The sequence below is a fragment of the Cucurbitaria berberidis genome (genome assembly GCF_010015615.1).
Source record: "Cucurbitaria berberidis CBS 394.84 unplaced genomic scaffold K460scaffold_1, whole genome shotgun sequence".
Taxonomy (NCBI): domain Eukaryota; kingdom Fungi; phylum Ascomycota; class Dothideomycetes; order Pleosporales; family Cucurbitariaceae; genus Cucurbitaria; species Cucurbitaria berberidis.
The window spans coordinates 4097647-4117055 of NW_024468935.1; the positions used below are offsets into that span (position 1 = coordinate 4097647).

The 19409-nt window shown below is 53.4% G+C and overlaps 5 protein-coding genes across 5 annotated transcripts; 1 reads left to right on the top strand and 4 right to left on the bottom strand.

Moving 5' to 3' along the window:
* Positions 1 to 727: 727 nt before the first annotated feature.
* On the bottom strand, positions 728 to 2716 carry K460DRAFT_328804 (GMC oxidoreductase; the record flags this gene model as incomplete). The annotated part of the gene is made up of 2 exons (XM_040930718.1): positions 728 to 2465; positions 2551 to 2716. The coding sequence occupies 2 exons, from the start codon at positions 2714 to 2716 to the stop codon at positions 778 to 780; spliced, it is 1854 nt and encodes a 617-aa protein (XP_040793696.1). The 3' UTR covers positions 728 to 777.
* A 735-nt stretch (positions 2717 to 3451) lies between these two features.
* On the bottom strand, positions 3452 to 11188 carry K460DRAFT_412745 (uncharacterized protein). Its single transcript, XM_040937559.1, has 4 exons — positions 6356 to 11188; positions 6183 to 6304; positions 4817 to 6126; positions 3452 to 4769 (listed from the first exon to the last, which is right to left on the bottom strand). The coding sequence occupies exons 1-4, from the start codon at positions 10970 to 10972 to the stop codon at positions 3793 to 3795; spliced, it is 7026 nt and encodes a 2341-aa protein (XP_040793697.1). The 5' UTR covers positions 10973 to 11188; the 3' UTR covers positions 3452 to 3792.
* A 197-nt stretch (positions 11189 to 11385) lies between these two features.
* K460DRAFT_302990 (5-aminolevulinate synthase-like protein) lies at positions 11386 to 13546 on the bottom strand. Its single transcript, XM_040929927.1, has 2 exons — positions 13137 to 13546; positions 11386 to 13034 (listed from the first exon to the last, which is right to left on the bottom strand). The coding sequence occupies exons 1-2, from the start codon at positions 13471 to 13473 to the stop codon at positions 11506 to 11508; spliced, it is 1866 nt and encodes a 621-aa protein (XP_040793698.1). The 5' UTR covers positions 13474 to 13546; the 3' UTR covers positions 11386 to 11505.
* A 696-nt stretch (positions 13547 to 14242) lies between these two features.
* On the bottom strand, positions 14243 to 16171 carry K460DRAFT_274958 (uncharacterized protein; the record flags this gene model as incomplete). Its single annotated transcript, XM_040928000.1, has 1 exon — positions 14243 to 16171. A coding segment is annotated over one exon (1929 nt), but the record flags the coding sequence as incomplete, so codon positions are not given.
* Positions 16172 to 16296: 125 nt separating this feature from the next.
* On the top strand, positions 16297 to 18286 carry K460DRAFT_361892 (glutathione synthetase large chain). The gene has a single exon (XM_040932541.1). The coding sequence runs from the start codon at positions 16632 to 16634 to the stop codon at positions 18180 to 18182; it is 1551 nt and encodes a 516-aa protein (XP_040793700.1). The 5' UTR covers positions 16297 to 16631; the 3' UTR covers positions 18183 to 18286.
* The last annotated feature ends 1123 nt before the right edge of the window (positions 18287 to 19409 follow it).

A 19409-nucleotide genomic window follows, 5' to 3' on the forward strand; every position in this document is an offset into this window, starting at 1 on the left:
CATTCCACTGGACGAACACCAGCGGAGATACTGGCCAGTCTCTACTCGTCTGACACGCAGTATCTCCATCGGTAAGCCAGACGTCTCACGAATCAGTCCTCGGTTTACAAATCGGCGGACAAACAGCTCGGAGTCAGGGCTGAATGAGAACTCGCTATTGGCGCATCTGTATGGCTCGTTACTAAACAGGCATTCAACGGGATTTAGTAGAATAGAGATACAACATCAACCAATGTATTTGGAGCGGAGTGGAAGACCTGCTAATGCAGGTGCTCTCTAAGCAGCCTGAGTCATCCGCTGACATTCGCTTCGTTGGCCAATCAGGCCAGGTTGGGCTTCTGCTCAATCCCTGTCTTTCTCCCTAGCGGCGGACTGGAAGGAGTTTAGATTTCAACATGATTTTCAATCCTATATGACGACGTCATACATTCAAGGTATTCGCAATCGCAAAACCATAGAGGTGGCGTTGATATTTTCGTCCGCTCGTAAATCATACTAACATAAAAAGTGGGGCTGATGATCCACGCAGGATCGTAGCTTCCTTTACATGTCGTTAAGTGTACTTGTCGGTTGAAGTGGGTGACTGGTTATGCGTCCAACTCTGGAATTTCTTACAAGACTCTTGAAGAAGCCCAGATACTAGTACTGAGCAATATGGAGGTAACTCATAGTAGTACAAGCTCCCTAGGATTTTCCTGTAGCAATAAGTAATCATCAAGTCCCTTTCCCCCTCGTCAGATTGCGGACTTCCCCCCAGAAAGTATCAACCACAACCAGTTAGTCATCCCACGCAGTCCTCTTTTTGATCGCATCGGCCGCCTTCTCTGCAACCGCATACACCGTCGTGCAAATATGCGTAGCCGGCAAATACGGAATCACACTCGCATCAACCACGCTCAACTTGCCCACCCCATAAACGCTGAGATCCGGGCCGACCACTCCTCCGTACTCCTCTGGTAACAGCGATGCGGTTCCAGACGGATGGGCAAAAGTGGGATTGAATGTGGTGCGGAGATATGCCTCGATGGCGGCATCGCTTGTAACGTTGAGGCCGGGCGTGAGCTCAACGGGCCCCAGGGAGGAAAAGGAAGATAGGGAATTAAAGCGTCGAGCGAAGTGAACTATGGGAATCGCCGTCTTAATGTCGAGGGGATTGCTGAAAGTGCGGAAGTCGACAACGGGGACGCTGGACGGGTCCGTGGTGTTGATGTTGACTGTTCCGCGACTGAGTGGTCGAATAAGGACGGCGTTTCCAAGCGGGCCGCCTCCAAAAGGGAACTCGTACGCTGCGCTGTCCCCCCTAGCTAGTAATTCTGCGGTCAACTTTTGTTGCGCCTTGAAGCCTTTCACGAGCGTCTCATCGTATTGATCAGGAAGGTACGCTGTCGAATTCTGAGCAGCAATTGCTGCAACGATGGATTGCCAGCCCTCTGGATCCACCGTCTTCAAAGGTAAGAAGGCAGCTTGGTTGCCTCGTGCCGGAGTCAGTGGTCCCGTTCGAAATTGTTCGTATTCTTTCTTCGCCTCCTCGTAAAAGGTCGCGTTGCCCGCCAAGGTACCTGGTGTCGGATACAGCGTGCTTTTTGTCCAGTTCCAAATCCCACCACCAAGAGGATGATCCTGAAAGTTGGCCCCAACACCTGGCAAGTGCTTCCTCACTTTGATACCAGCTTTCTCCAGTACACACTTGGGGCCGATGCCAGATCGTTGCAAAAGCCACGGCGTCCACACCGCTCCAGCCGCAACGATGACTTCTCTCTTGGCGACGACAGCAATCTTCTCAGCTGTACCCTTTTTAACAATGTTCACACCCACGGCTTCCAGGTCTCCACCCTCTTTCAACAACAGCTCAGTGGCTTGATACCCCGTCAAAAGATGATAATTCGAGCGATTCGAGAAAGGGTCATAATGCGCGGTCCTAGCATAACTCCTCGTTCTCTTCACTGGATCCAGCGCCGAGGGTGCCTGAATGGCACCAATCGCCTCCCCATTCGCAGATTCCTTCGGCTTCTTTACACCAATCTGTTTCCACGCATCCCAGACGAACTCTTGCCCTGGAAACTGGTATGGGGGGTAGGAGACTTGTACCTCTCCATGGCCTCCATACGCGCTTTCCACATCCCAGGTATAGTTGTACTTCGCCGCTACTTCAGGAGTTGGAGGTGTGAATGTGACGCTCTTCTTGAAGTATGGCAGTAGGTCTTTGAACGACCATCCCGGGTTCCCGAGGGCCTCCCATGCATCGTAGTCAGACGCCGAGCCGCGGTCGAAGAACATGCCATTCACGGCTGAGCCACCGCCAACGAGTGCACCTGCCGAGACTCGAGAGGTGACGTTGTTGAGGCCAGGGATGGGAAGGGAGGTCAAGTTGTAGAAGCGATCGAGATGGAAATTCAAAGTGTCTGCGGGGAGGAGAATGGACGGATCGTTGTTGAGTTCGCCGTATTCGACGACGAGGACGGAGCCTGTGGTTGCCAGTTTGTAAGATGATCAAAGAAGCATACATTGATAAGGTAGGGGGTATTGAAGGGTGGGAGATAGGGTACTCACGTTTGCCATTTGCAGTCAATCGATTGGCGATTGTCAGGCCCGATGTCCCACCGCCGACGATGATATAATCATACGTCTGGTTCAGAAGCTGTTTCTTGCTCAGTGCATTCACACCAGCAAAAAAGAGCCCAAACACCGCCGGTACCACGATACTGAAGTGCACCATTGTGTTAATCCGAAATCCAACAACCACTATGACCTTCGCGCTAGCAGAAGCAGATCATGGACATCTTTTGTATTTTCAAGATTCCGACCGAAACGCCATCGTTCCATGTCCCCGTAAGACAGGGCGTTCATAGACCTGCATGGCAATCATGTATGTGACGCGGTGTATAGCCGCCGATGCGGCAGAACCATACCTTCGGATCAAGAAAAAGTTGGCTAAATCCACTAGGATAGAGAAAAGGTACATGAATCTTGTGTTTACCTGCCGGAAAAGGTAAGCAGGGGCGTTTTTTCAGCTTACGCCACAATATCGCGTAGATTTCCTTCATATTGCGCGCAGTTGCGATACGTCTAGAATCAGGGCCTCTCACTTTGCCTCGGCCTCGTCCCTCTCTCGGCAGTGCGAACGACAGTAAGAATACAAGGATCTCGTCTTGCACGTATCTAGTTGTGACCGTTCAAGCCAATAGATTTGCCATGTTCCAAAACGATGCACAGATTGGCGATAGCTCAACAGGTAATCCTAGGGTGTGGGCGCTTTTTCGATGTTTTTGTGTCAAAACAATTTAATTGCAAGGGTTGCTATTCACCAGTTGTTAGATGTTAGACAAACATGGCTTAATACATTAGAAGCCACGAAGGCATACCACAATGGTGGGGCATGAGTTCAACACATGCCGTGTTAGTGATCTGCCCAGAAAACTGGGACAACCTGTTATAACACATTCACAGTACCGTTCGCAGCCCTTCCCATCCCTACGTCCGTCTATAGAAGTAGAAAGGCAAGTAGGTAGACATGTGCATCTTCGATTTCGCGTCCTAGATCTGCCCAGGTGTTTCCACCTCTTACTAATAATTATACTATACAAAGAGCGGTAGAGATTAGGCCCTCCTAAACAATGCATAACCGCAACAAAAGAAAGAAGAAAATTCCTTGGGCATATCTGAACAAACTCCATGCTAAATGCCACCCAAATTTTCGCTCGAGTGAAGTACTCGGGGTATCGTTATGCCTCAACGCCTTGCAATGCAGTCCCAAATATAGTATAACTTTCAAGAACGCTTATGCGTACGTTTCTACCGTCTGCGCTTCACGTCGCCGTGCCCCTGCCCCTGATCCGTTGGATCGCGTGCCCTTTTCTTTCCATCATCTCCTGCTCCACCTCCTCGGCTCCGCCTATCACGCTCATCGCGTCCGGATGCTCGACTTTCGTCTCGTGAGCCACGCTCGCGTCTACTGCTTTCCCGTGGTTCGCGACCAGAGCGCTCTGTGGATCGTTCACCTTCTCGTTCGCGCTCTCGTCTACTGCTCTCTCTATCACCGCCTCGCTTTTCACGACCACCGCGGTCACGCTCCGGCCCTCGCTCTTGTTCGGTTTGGCCTGGTCGCTCCGTAGGTCCGTTGCGACTGTTTCGCTCATCTGGTCGCCTATCACCTCGATCAGGAGAGCGCTCGCGTCCTGGCCGCTCGCTACGTCTGCTGTCCCTATGTCCACGGGACTCTGATCGTCCTTCTTCTGGTAGAGCGCCTTCCACCCGGCCCGGTGGATTCTCCGTTCTACTGTTCCTCGAATGCTGACCTTCCATGCGGGAGTTGGGTGTCGAAGCGTGCGCTGGCGGCGGCATGGGACTGGCCATATCACCTGATGCTTCTAAAGGACTGTTGGCACGAGTTGCACCTCGGCCACGTACAGGAGGGTTTTGTGAAGGTGCAACGCGTTCACTTGGTCTATCTGTAGGTGCATTCTGCGTCAATACACTATTAATTGCTCGCAAGGGGTTGCCCGCATTCCTTGGTCCGCGATCCGCGGCAGCAGGACCAGTCGGAGGACCCCGGCCCACAGGTGATGATGGTATTTGTCCCTGGGGTGTTCTAAATGAGCCTCGTGGCCCGCTTGGAGCATTGGGCACATTTGTCTGCAAAAGCGGCCCGCTTGGCCCCTTGCCATGTATGTTCTCAAGTCTGCTGGGATGGATTCCTACAGGATGAGACGCTGCGGGACCCGAAGGTGCAGTTGGTGTGGGCGGCTGAGACTGTGTTTGCGGCCGTTCACCTAATGTCGTCAGCAATTAGAGCTAACCCTCGAGTTATAGGACTTACTCCGTGGACCTGAAGGGGGTGCTGGTTCAGAAGGCTGATTGAGTCGTCCGTAGTTGGGATCCTGAGCCTGGTGATGCGATGGCCTTGGACCTTGCGCGAGCTGGAACATATCACGAGAGGCGCGAGCAGGCGTCGAAGGCTCGTTTCGTCCACCACGCGGGCCCGTTGGGGTGCTTGCAGTAAGTTCATCCCGGCGATCTCGGCTGCCTGGTAGTGGAGCCTGCGAAGGTATTCGCTCATCACGATGCTCGCGAGGCGCATCACTGCGACCGTGATAACCTGGAGGTGGACGTTCTTCGACTCGGCGTTCTTCTCCACGTCTATCTTCGCCACGGCGAGGTGACTGTGGACGTGAGCCTTTATCACGGCGGCCATCACGATCGGACCTTTGCGGTTCGTGTCTTCCATGCTCAGCTTGATTGATGAGAGCAGCGCGCGCTGGATTTACCATAGCCCCATCAGCCGCTGGTACGGGTGCGGCCGGCGACGGGTGCAGTGGGCCATGGTCCTCCCGCTCTGTGCCTGAACGAACGTTTGGTGGTGGCAAGTCTCGTCGATGTGCCGTATGCTCTTGAGCTACTGATGAATTGGAAGGCATACGGCGAGGCTCCATTGACAGTGGCGCAACGTGACCCCGAGAGTCGGGTCGCTCGCGTTGATCTCTTGGATCTCTAGCATCGCGAGGATCCCAGTTTGGCGGCGCTCGCGCTAGGGAACCTCGCGCATCTCGCGGTGGCGCTCGCATGGCCCTTTCGTCATACTCTCTGGTGTCTCTTGCCGGCCACTCGCGATGCTCGGTTGCCTGTGGAATCCTCTCAGGTGTTCTGCCACCAGGAAGAGGTCGTGCACGGCGACCGGGAGATGCTTCGCGTTGGCGTACAGCATCACCGGGGCGGTCCAATCGCCCATAATCAGTTGGTGGTGGTCCTCGAGTATCATATCGACTATGATCTGCCGGGCGGTCGACACCAGGTCGTTCGGGTTGTCGAGCCCTCGATGGTTGTGCGTCAGGCCTTGTTGGCAAGGCATGCGAAGGTCTACTAATAGGCGTAGACTGTGTCGGCGTGCTTCTGCTATCCGGCCGCAGGGGTACGTGTGACGCATGCATAGGAGGACCAGGCTTCGCCGTGGATTTCCCGGGGCCCATATCCTGTCTTGCTGGAGTGGATGCCCTGGGTTCAGGCAACTTTGGTACTAACTTAGCGGATTCTCGGTCCCTTGGGGTAGGCACGGGCGTTGCCGGCGTCGACCCAGTCCGCCTTGGCGTATTTTCGTCCATAGTATCTGGTAGACCTTTCTGAATACCGTTGCTGGAGGTTACGTATTAGCCTTGTTGTTGACATGGCTTGGTGGGTCGATCACTTACGTCTCGATCTTCGGCTGGAAAGCAAGCGCAGTCGCACTAAGCTTCGTATCTTGCGGCTGTGGTGTTTGAGCCTTGTCGGTAGTAGGTTTGTCAGTGCTACTCGGCGTTGGAGGTGCCGGAAGCTATGATGTGTTAGCGACCAATCATGAGTAAAGCAAGATGGATGAACATACATTGCGAAATTCATGTTCCTTCTGCCAGAACTTTGCGCTCTTTTTGAAACCAGCGAGAATCGATTGCAAAGATGTCTTCAAATCATCTCTTTCGTCGACCTCGGCAAGGTGCGAGATGGTCTGCCGCAATTCGTTCGCCATCGAGTCCACCTTGGGAAACGTTGGGTACAAGCCGTTCAGTATGTTGATGGAGTTCCGAATCTGCATAAAGTGGCCACTATCAACGCACGTCTTCAGCGCAGTGAACAGTGCTTTGTGCCACTTATACAGCAGCATGCAGAACTCCTCGTATTTAAGGAAGTCCGTTGCATTTCGGCCGGCATCGAAACGCTTGCCAAACCCAGGCACTTTCTTCTGTAAGCCATGCGCATGCTTAACATACGCGTCATCTTTGTTATCATGCCAAATCTGCAGCTCGCGCAGAATGTCATTCAAAAAGCGGCCGAACGTCGCTGACTCCTCTTCAGTGTACATGCTGATGATGCACGTAAGCTTGTTGGCGTTGAAGAGAAGATCAAGCAACTTGATCGTACGGAAACCAGGCACACCGGACTTGTGCATGAACTTGAGCATAGACGACGCAAACTGTGCGTCTTGGAGTGACATGCGGCTACGAGGAATGAAGCAATCCTGTAGTAAAGCATTGTGGAGCGCGTCGGACCGCGAGTCTACCATGGGAATGCCGTCAAACCATCGCTGCATCTCGACCCGCAGGCTGTCCTGAGTTACAACGTTGGCTTTTGCGACATTCTGTTGTTCTTCCTTCAGCTTGGCAATCTCTAGTTTCGCCCGGCGCGCCTCCTCAGTTTCCTTCCTAGGGATGTTGGGATTGTAGCCGCGGCGCTCAGGAACAGGTGCAGGTAGCTGTCGCTCAAAGTATGCAATAGTGTCCCGATACTGTTGATTGATCCCACCCTCGTCGACGTCCGGTAAGGAAAGTTGCCAGAAGGTGACGTAGAAAGAGAGACTAGGATGATCCGCGAAGGTCTCTGGTAATGCCTGTTTTAGTTGTTCCACCAGCACTTCAATTTCGGGGTTGGGCATGTCAGGCACAGAAGGAGCTGACAGGGAGACAGTTGAGCTCCCCTGTTTTGCAACAGCGTCTGTGGTTGCAGTTACGTCCTTCATTTCAGTGTCTCCGGTGGGTTTTGGTGATTCCTTAATCCCGAGGTCGGACAAGGCCGTGGCTCCATTGACAAGCGGTGATCCTTCGGCTTCATCCATGATAGTATCGCCGTTGGCTGACTTCGGCTGTCGCTCGACTCTGAAAGCGTTGGCCTTGGCTGCTATGCTAGCACGAGCAACAGTGAAAGCAACATCTGGCTCAACACCGAAGCTGGACATCATCTCAATCAGCGGGGGAAAGAGTTGATCAAATTCGTCCGCAGAGAGGTATGCTCGAAGAAGCTCTAGGTACTGGATAAGGTTGGAGCGCAGTTTGTCCACGTTGAAGAGCACCACCTTGTCGGGTTCTTCTCGCTGATCTTCGCGATGGGGATAGGCCTCCACGTGCTGTGCGAGCGCAATAAGGATCTGTGGTGCTAAGCCCGTCTCTTTCAGACATCTCACAAGACGTCTTGCAGAGGAACCAGCTTGGTGACGACTGTCCGAGAGGTGGTGTTGTAAGGTGAAGGTGCGGAGGACGGGCCCACCACAGAGCGCGAGGGTCATCGACTCAGACAAAGATCCGCTCAACGCAATTCCGCCCATCGACTTGATCATCTGTTCAAGAACGTCGAGCATGTATAGTTCGCCTTCCGTTTGCAGCAGCTGATGCGTGGTGAACTGTAATACAGGAGTCGGATCCATCAGGTAGTACTTCTGGTAAGCTTTCCCGACGAACGAGGCGATGTTTTTAAGCCATGGTGCAGACAGCATACCATCCTCTTGTGTTCCACCCTTGATGGGATTGAGGAAAAAGTTCACCAGGGTCCAGGTCAGACAGTCGTATCCGAGCAATGTGAGGTATTTACTACACTCGACCAGGGCGCCGATCATGTTGGGGTAGGCAACCAGTTGCCTCAACGTCATCTGGAAGACGATGCCAGGATTGGAGTAGGACACTTTCGCAATTTTTCTGCCATACTCCTTCGTGTTTGTAGCCGAGATTCGTGAAAGTGTACCCTTCGTTTCGTTTTGCACCTTCGCAAAGACAGCCCTCATCGATGGTTTGTTACCAGAAAACCACTGCTGGTAGATGGTGTACCTAGTCGCGGTGTCAAACTGCTTGAACAGGTCCCAGACCTCGTTGATGATACCGGGATTCCTGCCTGTGAAGGAGAGTGCAGGGGCGATGAAGGTCGCCGAGAAATTGACCCAGCGTTTTCGATTCGCGTCCGATGGATCGGCTGCTAGGTCATGTTTGCCAATGCGCACGATTTTTGTCAACAGAACAATATCCTGACCGCATTCCGGTCCCACCAAGCCGAGAAGAGTATTGCAGAGTTTTATCACATCGTCGACCTCTTGACAGACAGGAACATTGTCCACCCAGTCTTCCCAGTAGAACTTGTAATCAATTCCATCGCCTGCATCTCTCTCGTCTGGCTTGGCCCATCGGAGCGTTCGCCGGGGGATATAGTCGCATGGCCTTGAGGACGTTCGAAGACCGGCGCCCTTGGTAGGAAGGGGTTGATCTGATGGAGTAGGCCTCGCTGCCTCATAGACTTTGCTGAGCGAGTGATGTGCCAGGCGGAAAATGAGCTTAAGCAGTTCAGGGTAAGTGTCGAGCATCCAGGGGTGACGTCCCAGGATGAACAATGCTTCTGGCAGAGCCCCGATGCAGAGTAAACTCTTCAGAAGCTGGAACTTTTGGTCCGCAGGTTCAGGTAATGTTTTCTTCCTTTCGGTAGCTTCGTCGGTTTTGGCGGGTGTACCTCTTTCAGACTCGGATTTCGACTTGCCTTCAGCCTCCCGTAAACGACTAATAGCTGGTGGCAAGTTGTCGTCCGGTAGTGCCCCAGCCATGGTCAGCGCATTAGCAATACCTCCTCGATCCTTCCGTTCCCTCTCCTTCTTTGCCTTTAGAAGGCTCTCTTTGTGTGCAGGCATATCTTCCTCCAGTGGGTACAGATGTGGGTAGAGATCCAAGATAGAGATGAAGCCAATCTTGATCAGAAGGGCAGCCAGATAGATGAGGTTGTCCGGAAGAAAATCGGATGAGTCGCGGGTATCAGAGGCGTAGAAGCGAAGTTTGAAACCAAGAAGCTGGGCGGCAATGTCGTTGCCGGGTGGCGGAAGAGTCTTAGTTTGCTCCATCCACTCATCTGCCCACTTTCGAGCGGCCTGCTGCTTGGATAGCGGTGTACCTTCTGTGGAGATTGTGTGATCTGGTTGCCGATTGTTCGAAGTGATGCGGCGACCACCAAGTTCAAAGAACGCCTCAATCCCGGAGCGAGGCCCCAGCTCTCCGACACGCTGCCAGAACTTTCGATCCCTCTGCTCTCGTAGTTGCAATTGCTTGTCTTTCTCTTGATCAGAATAGTGCCACAGGGGTGACTCTGGTTGTGCCCACTGCGGTAGGGCGGATACATCTGCCTCTTCCCACTCAATGCCCTCGAGTCCGCGTAGCTCCGGCCACCACGCACTTGATCGCAGTAACTTGACAAAGAAGCGTCCATGCTTGACAAGAAGGTTGGCGAACACGTCCAAGGTTACATCGAGCACCCTGCCAATGTCCAGATCGAATGCACCAATGAGTGCATTGACTCGCTCATAAGTCTCGCTCACGACTTCCTGAGTGGGCGGTTGACTGTTGACTGTGGTGAAGTATTCCGTCATGAGCTTAGAGTAGCCTTCGGTCTCTTCGCGGAGGAGGTTGTAGTTCGATTGTCGGTATAGCGCATGGGTCGCTTTACGCACAGCCATCTTACCGAAGCTATCTCGGACCAAACCCAAGGAGGTCAGTAGTTCGTTCTCGAGCTCGGTGCGTATACGGGAAACATGGATGTCGGTCGCAACAAGTAGCTGCCGTACGAGCGCCCGTTTCTCTTTGTCTTGTGTCAGTGAGCTGAGCGTGTCGAGGAAGGTGGACACGGGATCCACCAGTTCGTCGGCAGGAGCAGCAACAATATCTCGGACTATCGATCCTAGCACCGCTGAATCCATCAAGCGATCCATAGCCGCCTCGATGATCTCGTGGAATATGACAGACATTGTGAGGACATCGCCCTCACGCTGAGCTGACACGGCAGCATGTACCACGGCATCGCGTGCGTCGGCATTCCACTGAGCAACTCGCTCCGGGGTCAGGTACTCGTTGCTCTCTGGGACTTCTCGAGGAGTAGAGGGTGTCGAAGGGGGCTCTGTTGGTGGTGCAGGAACAGATGGAGTCGCTTGCGCTGGCCTGCTGAGTGGTAACGTGTTTGTGGGTGGGGACATGGCTGTAGGTGGTGCTTGTGAGACATTAGGGCTCTGGGGTACGCTGGAGCCACCTCGACCGCTGTTTCTGCTCTGACGCCGGCCACCACCCCCGCGCGGGCTGTTGGACTGCTGCTGCTGCTGCTGCTGCGCATGTGCGAGCCCGAGGTTCTGCGGGCGATGCGGCGACGGTCGTGAGTTGCGATCATCATCCTGGGAGTAGGTGCGATCAGGTCGCTTTCGCTTCGGTGGAGGCATCTCTTATGGTTCAGGGATCGACTCGGCGGGAGCAAGGTTGATAAAATGTATGCAGAGCATGCACCGAGGCTCCGTGACGCTAGTTGAAGCTTCGTTGTCGGGAGCTGTGGAGGTTGGGTTGATAAGGAGCGTGATGAAAGACGAAGACCGCGAATGAATAGGGTCGGCAACGGAACAAGGCGCGCGATGTCACGTTGCGGTGGGCGCGGTCGGTCGTGTTGAAGCTTGTCTCCAGGAAATTGAGGCTCAAGAGCTTCTTGACCTAGCGTCACCGGCTGCCAAGACATGGCCGTGCACTCGCGCGGGAACCATCAGGGAAGAGAGAGAGAGAGAGAGAGAGAGAGGGTTAGATGTTAGAACCGTCACAACTAGGTTAGCATTTGCATGTCACTACTCGCACTAGGATCAAACATGGACAGATGAACAACAGATTGATTGCGCTATCATCGCTTCAGTGTTATCCTAGGTCTCAAAATACCAAACGAGCGTCCAGACCTTACTTCTACCTGCTCCCCAAACCTCATATGGAAGAGTTAAGCAGCTGCAGCAACGGCGTGGGCTGTAGCCTTACGCTCGTTCTCTAGAACAGCCTCAAGCACGCCAGTGGCGCCCTGGCCAGCCTTCATTTCCTTCAAGACGGTGTCAAGCTCGAGCTGCGCGTCAGTCCAAAGAGGAGCTTCGTCCGCTTTGCCAGCCTCACCAACTCCGATGAAGCCGCCCTCAGCAGCCCACTCGCTGGTACGCTTAATACCGAGCTGCTTCCAGACGGCGTCGACAGCATCTACTAGGTGTTCGCGGTACTCGCGCACGTGCCCAGGCGTAGGCGTAATGCGAAGACGTTCCTGGCCTACAGGGACAGTTGGGTAATTAATGGCTTGGACGTAGATTCCCCAGTCTTCGAGCAGCAGATCAGAGGCCTTTCTGGCTACTTCTGCGTTTCCTACAAGTACAGGGACAATGTGGCTTGGGTTCGGAATAACCGGTATGTCCTTCGCGTTCAAGGCATCCTTCACCGCACGAGTGTGCAGCTGCTGGAGGCGCCTGTCGCCCTGATAATTGGTCTGATACTCAATGGCAGCCTTGGCACCTGCCATGGTGGCTGGGGGAAGGGAGGTGGTGAAGATGAAGCCAGGTGCAAGCGACCTGATCGTATCGACAAGCTTAGCAGAGCCCGCAATGTACCCGCCAACGCAGCCATAGGCCTTTCCGAGTGTGCCAGTAATTATGTCCACGCGATCTTGAATCGTGCCGTGGGGCCTGCCCGCTTTGTGGGCTTCATAGTCGAGGTGCTCAGCAACACCAGCACCGTGTGGTCCGTACATGCCTACAGCATGGACTTCGTCCAAAAAGGTAATGGCACCATACTTCTCCGCCAAATCGCAAATCTCTTCAATCGGCCCAATTGAGCCGCACATGCTATACACACTCTCAAATGCAATGATTTTAGGGTACTCTGACGGAATCGACTGGAGTTTTGCTTCAAGGTCGGCAATATCGTTGTGTTTGAAGACCATTTTCTTTGCGCCAGAGTGACGGATGCCTTGAATCATCGAGGCATGGTTCAGGCTATCCGAGAGAATGACACAGTTGGGCAGTTTACTTCCGAGAGTCGCAAGGGTAGCGTCGTTGGCAACATAGCACGAGGAAAAGACCAGCGCGGCCTCTTTCGCATGGAGTTTTGCAACCGTGTCCTCGAGCGCCACCGCGTGCTGATTGTGACCAGAGATATTCCTAGTGCCTCCAGCGCCAGCACCATAGTCCTCTAGGGTTTCATGCATGGCCTTGAGCACATGCGGGTTGCGGCCCATGCCAAGGTAATCGTTGGAGCACCATACAGTGACTTTGTCTTCCTTTGACTCCTTGTGGGCGCGGGGGAACTCCTTGGCTAGGCGGTTGATGTTGTTGAAGTAGCGGTAGGATTTGTCCTTGTGCTTCTTGTCCAGCTCATTGTGGTAGAAGCCCTCGTAATCGAACTTGACGGTTTGCGGGGCCGGCGGAGCGCCAACATGGGTGGATTTAGCCGTGGCTGACTTCTGAGCTGCGTGCGCGAATGGGATAGGACCTGCATCGAGTTAGCCATACATGTCGAGTCAATTAGCCCAGGACCTCGATGTCTGGCGCGGATGACGCGCGACATGTGCGGGGCCCCGGAAGTGTGCCATACCTTGTTTGCCTCTGACATTCTCAATATCTACAGCCTGAGCCTCCTTCGCCGTGGAAGTGTGCAATTTGGCGCGATTGACGCGGGAGTGGTAGGCTCGCACACCGCCGAAGGCGCCGGCAAGAGCGCTGTTGCCATTGCGAGCGCTTTGCACGGCGAGTGCCTTGCCCATGATTGGGCAGCGACGAGCAAGGACTTGGAGGTTGGACATGGACCCGGCCCCAGGAGAGGCCTCATGGCGAGCGGCAGCGGTGGTGGTAGAGAGCGAGCGAAGAGTGGCGGGGGAGGTCTTGTGGAGGAACGGGCACATGGACCTCGACTGGCGCAAAAGAGCCTCCATGGTGGGCTATTGCGCAGCGCGTGGAAAAGCAAGAGAGAAGTATGAGGTTGAAGTGGTATAATTGGGGGAGGGGGGAACGTGAGGACGAAGAAGAGTGGTTCGGAAGCGTGTCAGAGAGACGGACGGACAGAAATCATTCATATGCGGAACGAGATGGAAAGCTAAGCGGGATAGCTCCGAGCCTGGCCCGGCCGTCGGCATCAAATGAGCGGCCCATGATTGGATGGCATGCCGACGCCATCTTCATAATCGCTAATTTGTCTTGACGTCGGATTAAAGGCAAAAGCCTGGCATATTACAACCTGTCCGATGCTGACTCCGCCCTCAAGGACACACAGCATGGCACAGCTCTCTCTATCGCTCCAGACTTCGGACCGAAAACAACCTTGTGACGTTCGTCCTACACTGCATCTTGCTTCTAGCTCGAGCGATCGAACCGAATAACTACCTAGGTAGACTTATTACGCATGTTACCCCAGGTTTTTACCATGCACGCTTAGGGCCTGTCATCCCCTTAGAGGCGTTCATCAGCATTGATCAACATAGAATGTTGCCGGTTAAAGAATTTCCGGCAATTGTAGACCACCCCACTACCGAGGCATATCGACTGATGGGTGAAATTGTCGATTGCTTAGTGAAAGCGGTACCAAATTAGAAAAACTGCATCCCACCAGACTCGCCTTGCCCCGGCTTCATGTCCTGCAATGCCCCATGATTTCAATAAGAATACTCAGTACTGCCGATACAGCCTACATCTTAGGAATCTTCCTCAATCAAGTACAATGACAGAACCCTGCTCCATACCCACAAGTTTATTCGGCCTGTTCTTGCGTTGAGTAGTTGGTCGAGCTGGCGGCTCGTCGTCGTCATCCGAGATTTCAATGACTTCGGCTTGTGAAGGTCGCTCTGGATGTCTCAAAGCTTCTTCACTAAAAGTCGTTGCCATGATTGTGTCAAGGTAGTCGCAAAATATCCTCAAATCGGGAGCACCTTCGTCCAGACATTTTTGGAGCTCTTCAAGGTGCCAAATGGACGGCTTTTCTCTGGAGTAGTCGTCGCAAAGCCACCAGGACAGAAAAAGTCTTGTCAAGGTAACGATTTTGGGTAGATCCTTTGAAAGCACGCCTTGCATTTTATTCAGTCCCTTGAACATCATCCCTAGGCAGGCCCTAATCTCTTTGATCATGTCCGTTTTGCCTACAAATTTTAGTCTGGTGCGTATCAGTTCGCGGTCTTCGGTCCTCATTTCAAGCACAGCTTTCGAAACGATACGTTTGCGATCTTGCGTATCGACCAAGCCGGCCCATCTCCAGCCACGTATTGTCGCAATCGATGCGTGTTCCGGCTCATCTCCGTGTAAGCCCAAGGGAAGAGCGCGGGCCTGAGCAGGAGGCTCTGGATTGGCATATATGGGTGATTCGACTGTTTCAGCAATGCTAACGTCCTGCAAATGAGATAAAGTGGGGGTATGATCATGGTGGGCGTCCATGTTTCGTGCGAGTTCAGTAGAATGGTCGAGAATAATCACATCTTCCGCTACCGAGGTTTCAGGTGACCCAAGATCAACGATTTCGACCGATGGCCTTGACTGATGCATGCCAGCGTGAAGTTGCGGCTCATTGCTGGTATCTGGGCCGTCAGTTTCGTCGTCGCTATCATAGACGGGCTCCAATCTGTAGATAGACAACGACCATTCGGCCAGCTGCATCAAATCGATCGTGACCTCAAGATTGCGGCACTGGTGGCGCACCTGGTCCGCGTTGCTTCCGGGAAACTTTAAAATCTCGTCGCATAGTCTGTCGAGACGTTGGGTATAGTATGCCAGGTCCGTCTCGTGTCTGTCCACAAGTTGTTGTCTTTGCCCTGTAGCTTCTGCTTTCTCCCACATAGCGTTTGGATCGTATAGAATTTCCTCCCCTTTGACCGCTCCTTTATCAGGTTTCCAAGAATTAGTGTAGTAATCGATGCGCTCATTGATGATCTCAATGACTTGTTCAGAACTCAGTTTACTTCGGCCTTGCGCTCCCTGCTCAGGCTCCACATCCTCATCTGGCACATCCTGTTCCTCTTCTGCGCCATCTGCATATCCACTTCGTTCTTCATCTTCAGAGTCATCTAGTTCTGCCAGGTCAATCTCCTCCTCGCCGCCCGGCTGGTGTCGTCGCAATAGATGATCCCACTCGCCGCCACCAGAGATAGCTTGATCAGAGGCATTGCCCGCGGTCCACCCTGTAGCTGCTTCCAACGCCGGTTGAGAAGTATTAGACAGCGGCTCTGTAATAATGTGCGCGACTTTCCTTCGCTTTCGGCCAGTCTCATCGATAGATTCCGGATCACTAAAGGTATTAGGCACGCGCGAGGAGGATGCACTGTTGAGATCTAACGATTCTACACCCTTGGTAGCTGCGCACTGCTTGTATATGAAGGATCGATGGCGAAGTAGGCGAATGACTGCCGATAAGGCCGCTTGCTGATATATGTCCAACTCAAGTCCTAGAGCATGGGTACTTGATGCCGTGAGAAAGGTTACTCCCGTGATCTGTTGGTTTCGTATGCGGTGTTCGAGCATTGCCGGGTTAGGGGAGTTCCCTAATCCGTAGCCTGCTGCCTGAAACAAAGCTTCTGAGTGGCATAGCTCTGCGACAAGATTGTCCACAGTCCATAGCCAAGGGTCTTTGGCTAGCATCTTAGTGGAGGTGGCAGCAGGGCCCGACTGTGTGGATAACCAATTGCGCGGTAGATAGAGATGCTAAAACTAGGCACCATACGAACAATAGCGAGGTTCGTCGGGATGAGGCTCTGTGAAGTGAGGCATGTAGTCTTTGCGGTCGTGCCCAGGTGAACAGCTGGCGCTAAACAGGCTCCTGGAAACGAGCACGCGAGAGCACGTGCAAACGCGTCGCGGGGCGAAAGACACCAAGTCGTTGGCTGACGTTTGTAGCCAGGCAGTCCGCATGGTGTGCTTGAGAACACCGATTTGGTCTTGTTAAGCACGCGTCCCTCACCACCTGCAAGATGCATCCGGGTTTGGTGGGGCAGTTGAGGCAATCGCTAGTTCGCTAGTGCGGGCAGCATTTGTACGTCTCTCACTGTAATCTGCCGCTTGAAGACTCCTCCTCAGCAACAGCGTCGACAACAACCAAACGAAAGCAGCAAGCATGGCCTCGATATCGCTTGCGGACTACCCTCCAGAGCTCTCCAAGGAAGAAGAGCTTTATCTGATTTCGAATCTCAAAGATTGGTCAATAGCGCACGGTCTAGCAGTCCGCCCGGCTCCAGCATTTGTCCAACCATCGCAGGATCCTTCTGGTGTGCTTGCGACAACGGCTCCAGTCACCCTGTTTCCCAGCCTGTTCCCGGCTTCATGCTTCGAAGAAGGTCTTGCCATACAGAGAGCTTACAACGAGCTCTACTCAGCAATCGCGAGGGACGAGGCATGGTTGCAGAGCATCGTTGAAGAGCTGCTGGGTATTGACGACTTCGTTACAAAGCTATGGCAAACTCATTTAATGGTGAAGGAGGAAGGATATGCTCAAGACCTCTCCCTTGGACTATTCCGCTCGGACTACATGGTACACCAAGACCCGTCAGAAGCCAACCCTGCACCTAGCTTGAAACAGGTTGAATTCAATACCATTGCTTCCTCGTTCGGTGGTCTGTCATCTCAGGTGTCCGCTCTACATAGGTATCTGCTCACGATCGATGCCTATCCGTCTTCAACTTCATCTATCGTCAAGGCCGAAGCACTCCAACAGAGCAGATCAGCTTCATCCTTGGCGAAAGGCCTCGCTGCCGCACATAAAGCCTATGTATCATCTCAGGCTAACCGTCCCTTATGCGTGTTATTCATTGTTCAAGATCCAGAGAGAAACGTTTTCGATCAGAGACATCTCGAGTATGCCTTGTTGGAAGAGAACGGGGTTCGCTCTTTCCGCCTACCATTCGGAGAAACACTGTCTCACACTAAACTCGACGCTGATCGAACGCTGCTTTACACGCCGCCCAACTCACCTTCGACGTCGTACGAGGTGACGACGATCTACTTCCGAGCTGGCTACTCGCCCGATGACTACCCGAAGGACGAAGATTGGACTGCTCGGCTTCACCTGGAGAAGAGCCGTGCTATAAAATGCCCCAGCATCCTGACGCATCTCGCTGGCTGCAAGAAGGTTCAACAAGTGCTAGCTACTCCACACTCACCGCATCTAAAACGCTTCCTTCCGGATGAAAAGGTTGCAGCTCGAGTGCTAGCCACCTTTGCACCCATCTACCCGCTCGATAGCAGCGAGGCGGGAAGGGAAGCAAGGAGGCTTGCCGCTGATCCTGCATCTGCATCTCGATATGTTCTGAAACCCCAACGCGAGGGAGGTGGCAACAACATTTACCGGAAAGCCATCCCTCCATTTTTGGAGAAACTGCCAGAGACACACTGGCCGGCGTACATCTTGATGGAGATGATCGAACCGCCTCCACTGACAAATGCCATCCTTCGCAATGGAGAGCTGCAGAAAGGAGGTGTCATTTGTGAGCTAGGTGTGTACGGAGTATGTCTCTGGCGAGATGGAAGTGGAGCCGAGCAGAATAAGGGCGAGATCTTGGAGAGTTGGGAGGCGGGGTACCTTCTCCGCACGAAAGGTGACCAGAGTGAAGAAGGGGGGGTAGCCGCAGGTTTTGGAGCGGTTGACAGCTGCTGCTTAGTAGACGGCTGAGGCTTGTTGGTTGAGGATGCTGCTGCGGTCTGATAGTCTATTCCGTTAAAATGCTATCATCAGCTTAATTTGGAGAGCTCAAACACTGCCACTACCGTTTCATTGGACCCTGTGCACCACTAGTCTTTTGGGGTTGCTGCACGCTGCTGCCTGCACTCGCTTCAGACGTCAACCACCAATCGCATATCTACTGATCCACCGGCAGCACCATGGTGAGCGGGAGGCCAAACGGATGGGCCCTTGGTGTGCCTGCAAGCCTCGTGTGCACTAACCACGGCCTTTGCAGCCGAAGTACGAGCATCACAGTACGTGTTCCTGCCGTGGAACACGACCTGCGTCCGCACTCCAGCGTTCCATTGAACCACACGTTGCTACCATTGCAGGCAGAGAGGATGGAGATGGAGAGGAGCCATTGTGTGACGTGCAGGGTGGTCGTGTCTCATGGTTTCTGCGTCTATTGCCAATCTTACTGGGCCCACAATAGCTCCTGGACCCTCCGTTCGAAGCGCGTGCCAGGACCTGGATTACTTCGTCCAAGGTGCCATTGAAGCAAGACCAGAGACGCTCAATTCGGGATGCAGTGCGAATAGACGCAGAAGCAGCAGTTGCACAGTTACCTGATGTCCAGGTCGACGCTGAGACTCGCGCAGCGATTTGGCGGGTGTGAGGCATATTTCCTTGTCGGACAAAAGCGAAACTCTAAGAACTGGATCGTCGGCATCGATTGTGCAGATCATTGCATCGGCAAGCGATCTGTCCGTGCTGTCTAGTCCTCTCTTGCCAGACGACGAGAGTAGTTCGACGGTTCGAGTCAGCCGAGGAGATTGGGTCGTCGTGACATACGCCCACAGGTCGAGGGCCTCAACTTTGCGGTAGTACTGTACGTATGTATCATGATGATTGCAGCACATGTCTGGCATGGGGACAGGACGTCTTTATGCATAATAGCCCGCGGTTTATGCACCTGTGGCTTGTCAAAAATCTGGTTTCCAATTTCCAACAGGTGCAGCCCTACGAATCAGAATGCGCATGGATCTACTCTGCACATGTGACTGGTCTGTTGGACTTCGCTTCCCCCTCGACGCGTCTTCCTCCATCAACCTCTCACACCCAGGCCGTTTGGCGCATAATGCGAGCTCAGCTCCGCGCACCACAACTCATCACGCATGGATGTGCACGCCCGCTTTGCTGGTACACGTAGTTTTGGCCTGTACGAACGAAGCGCTC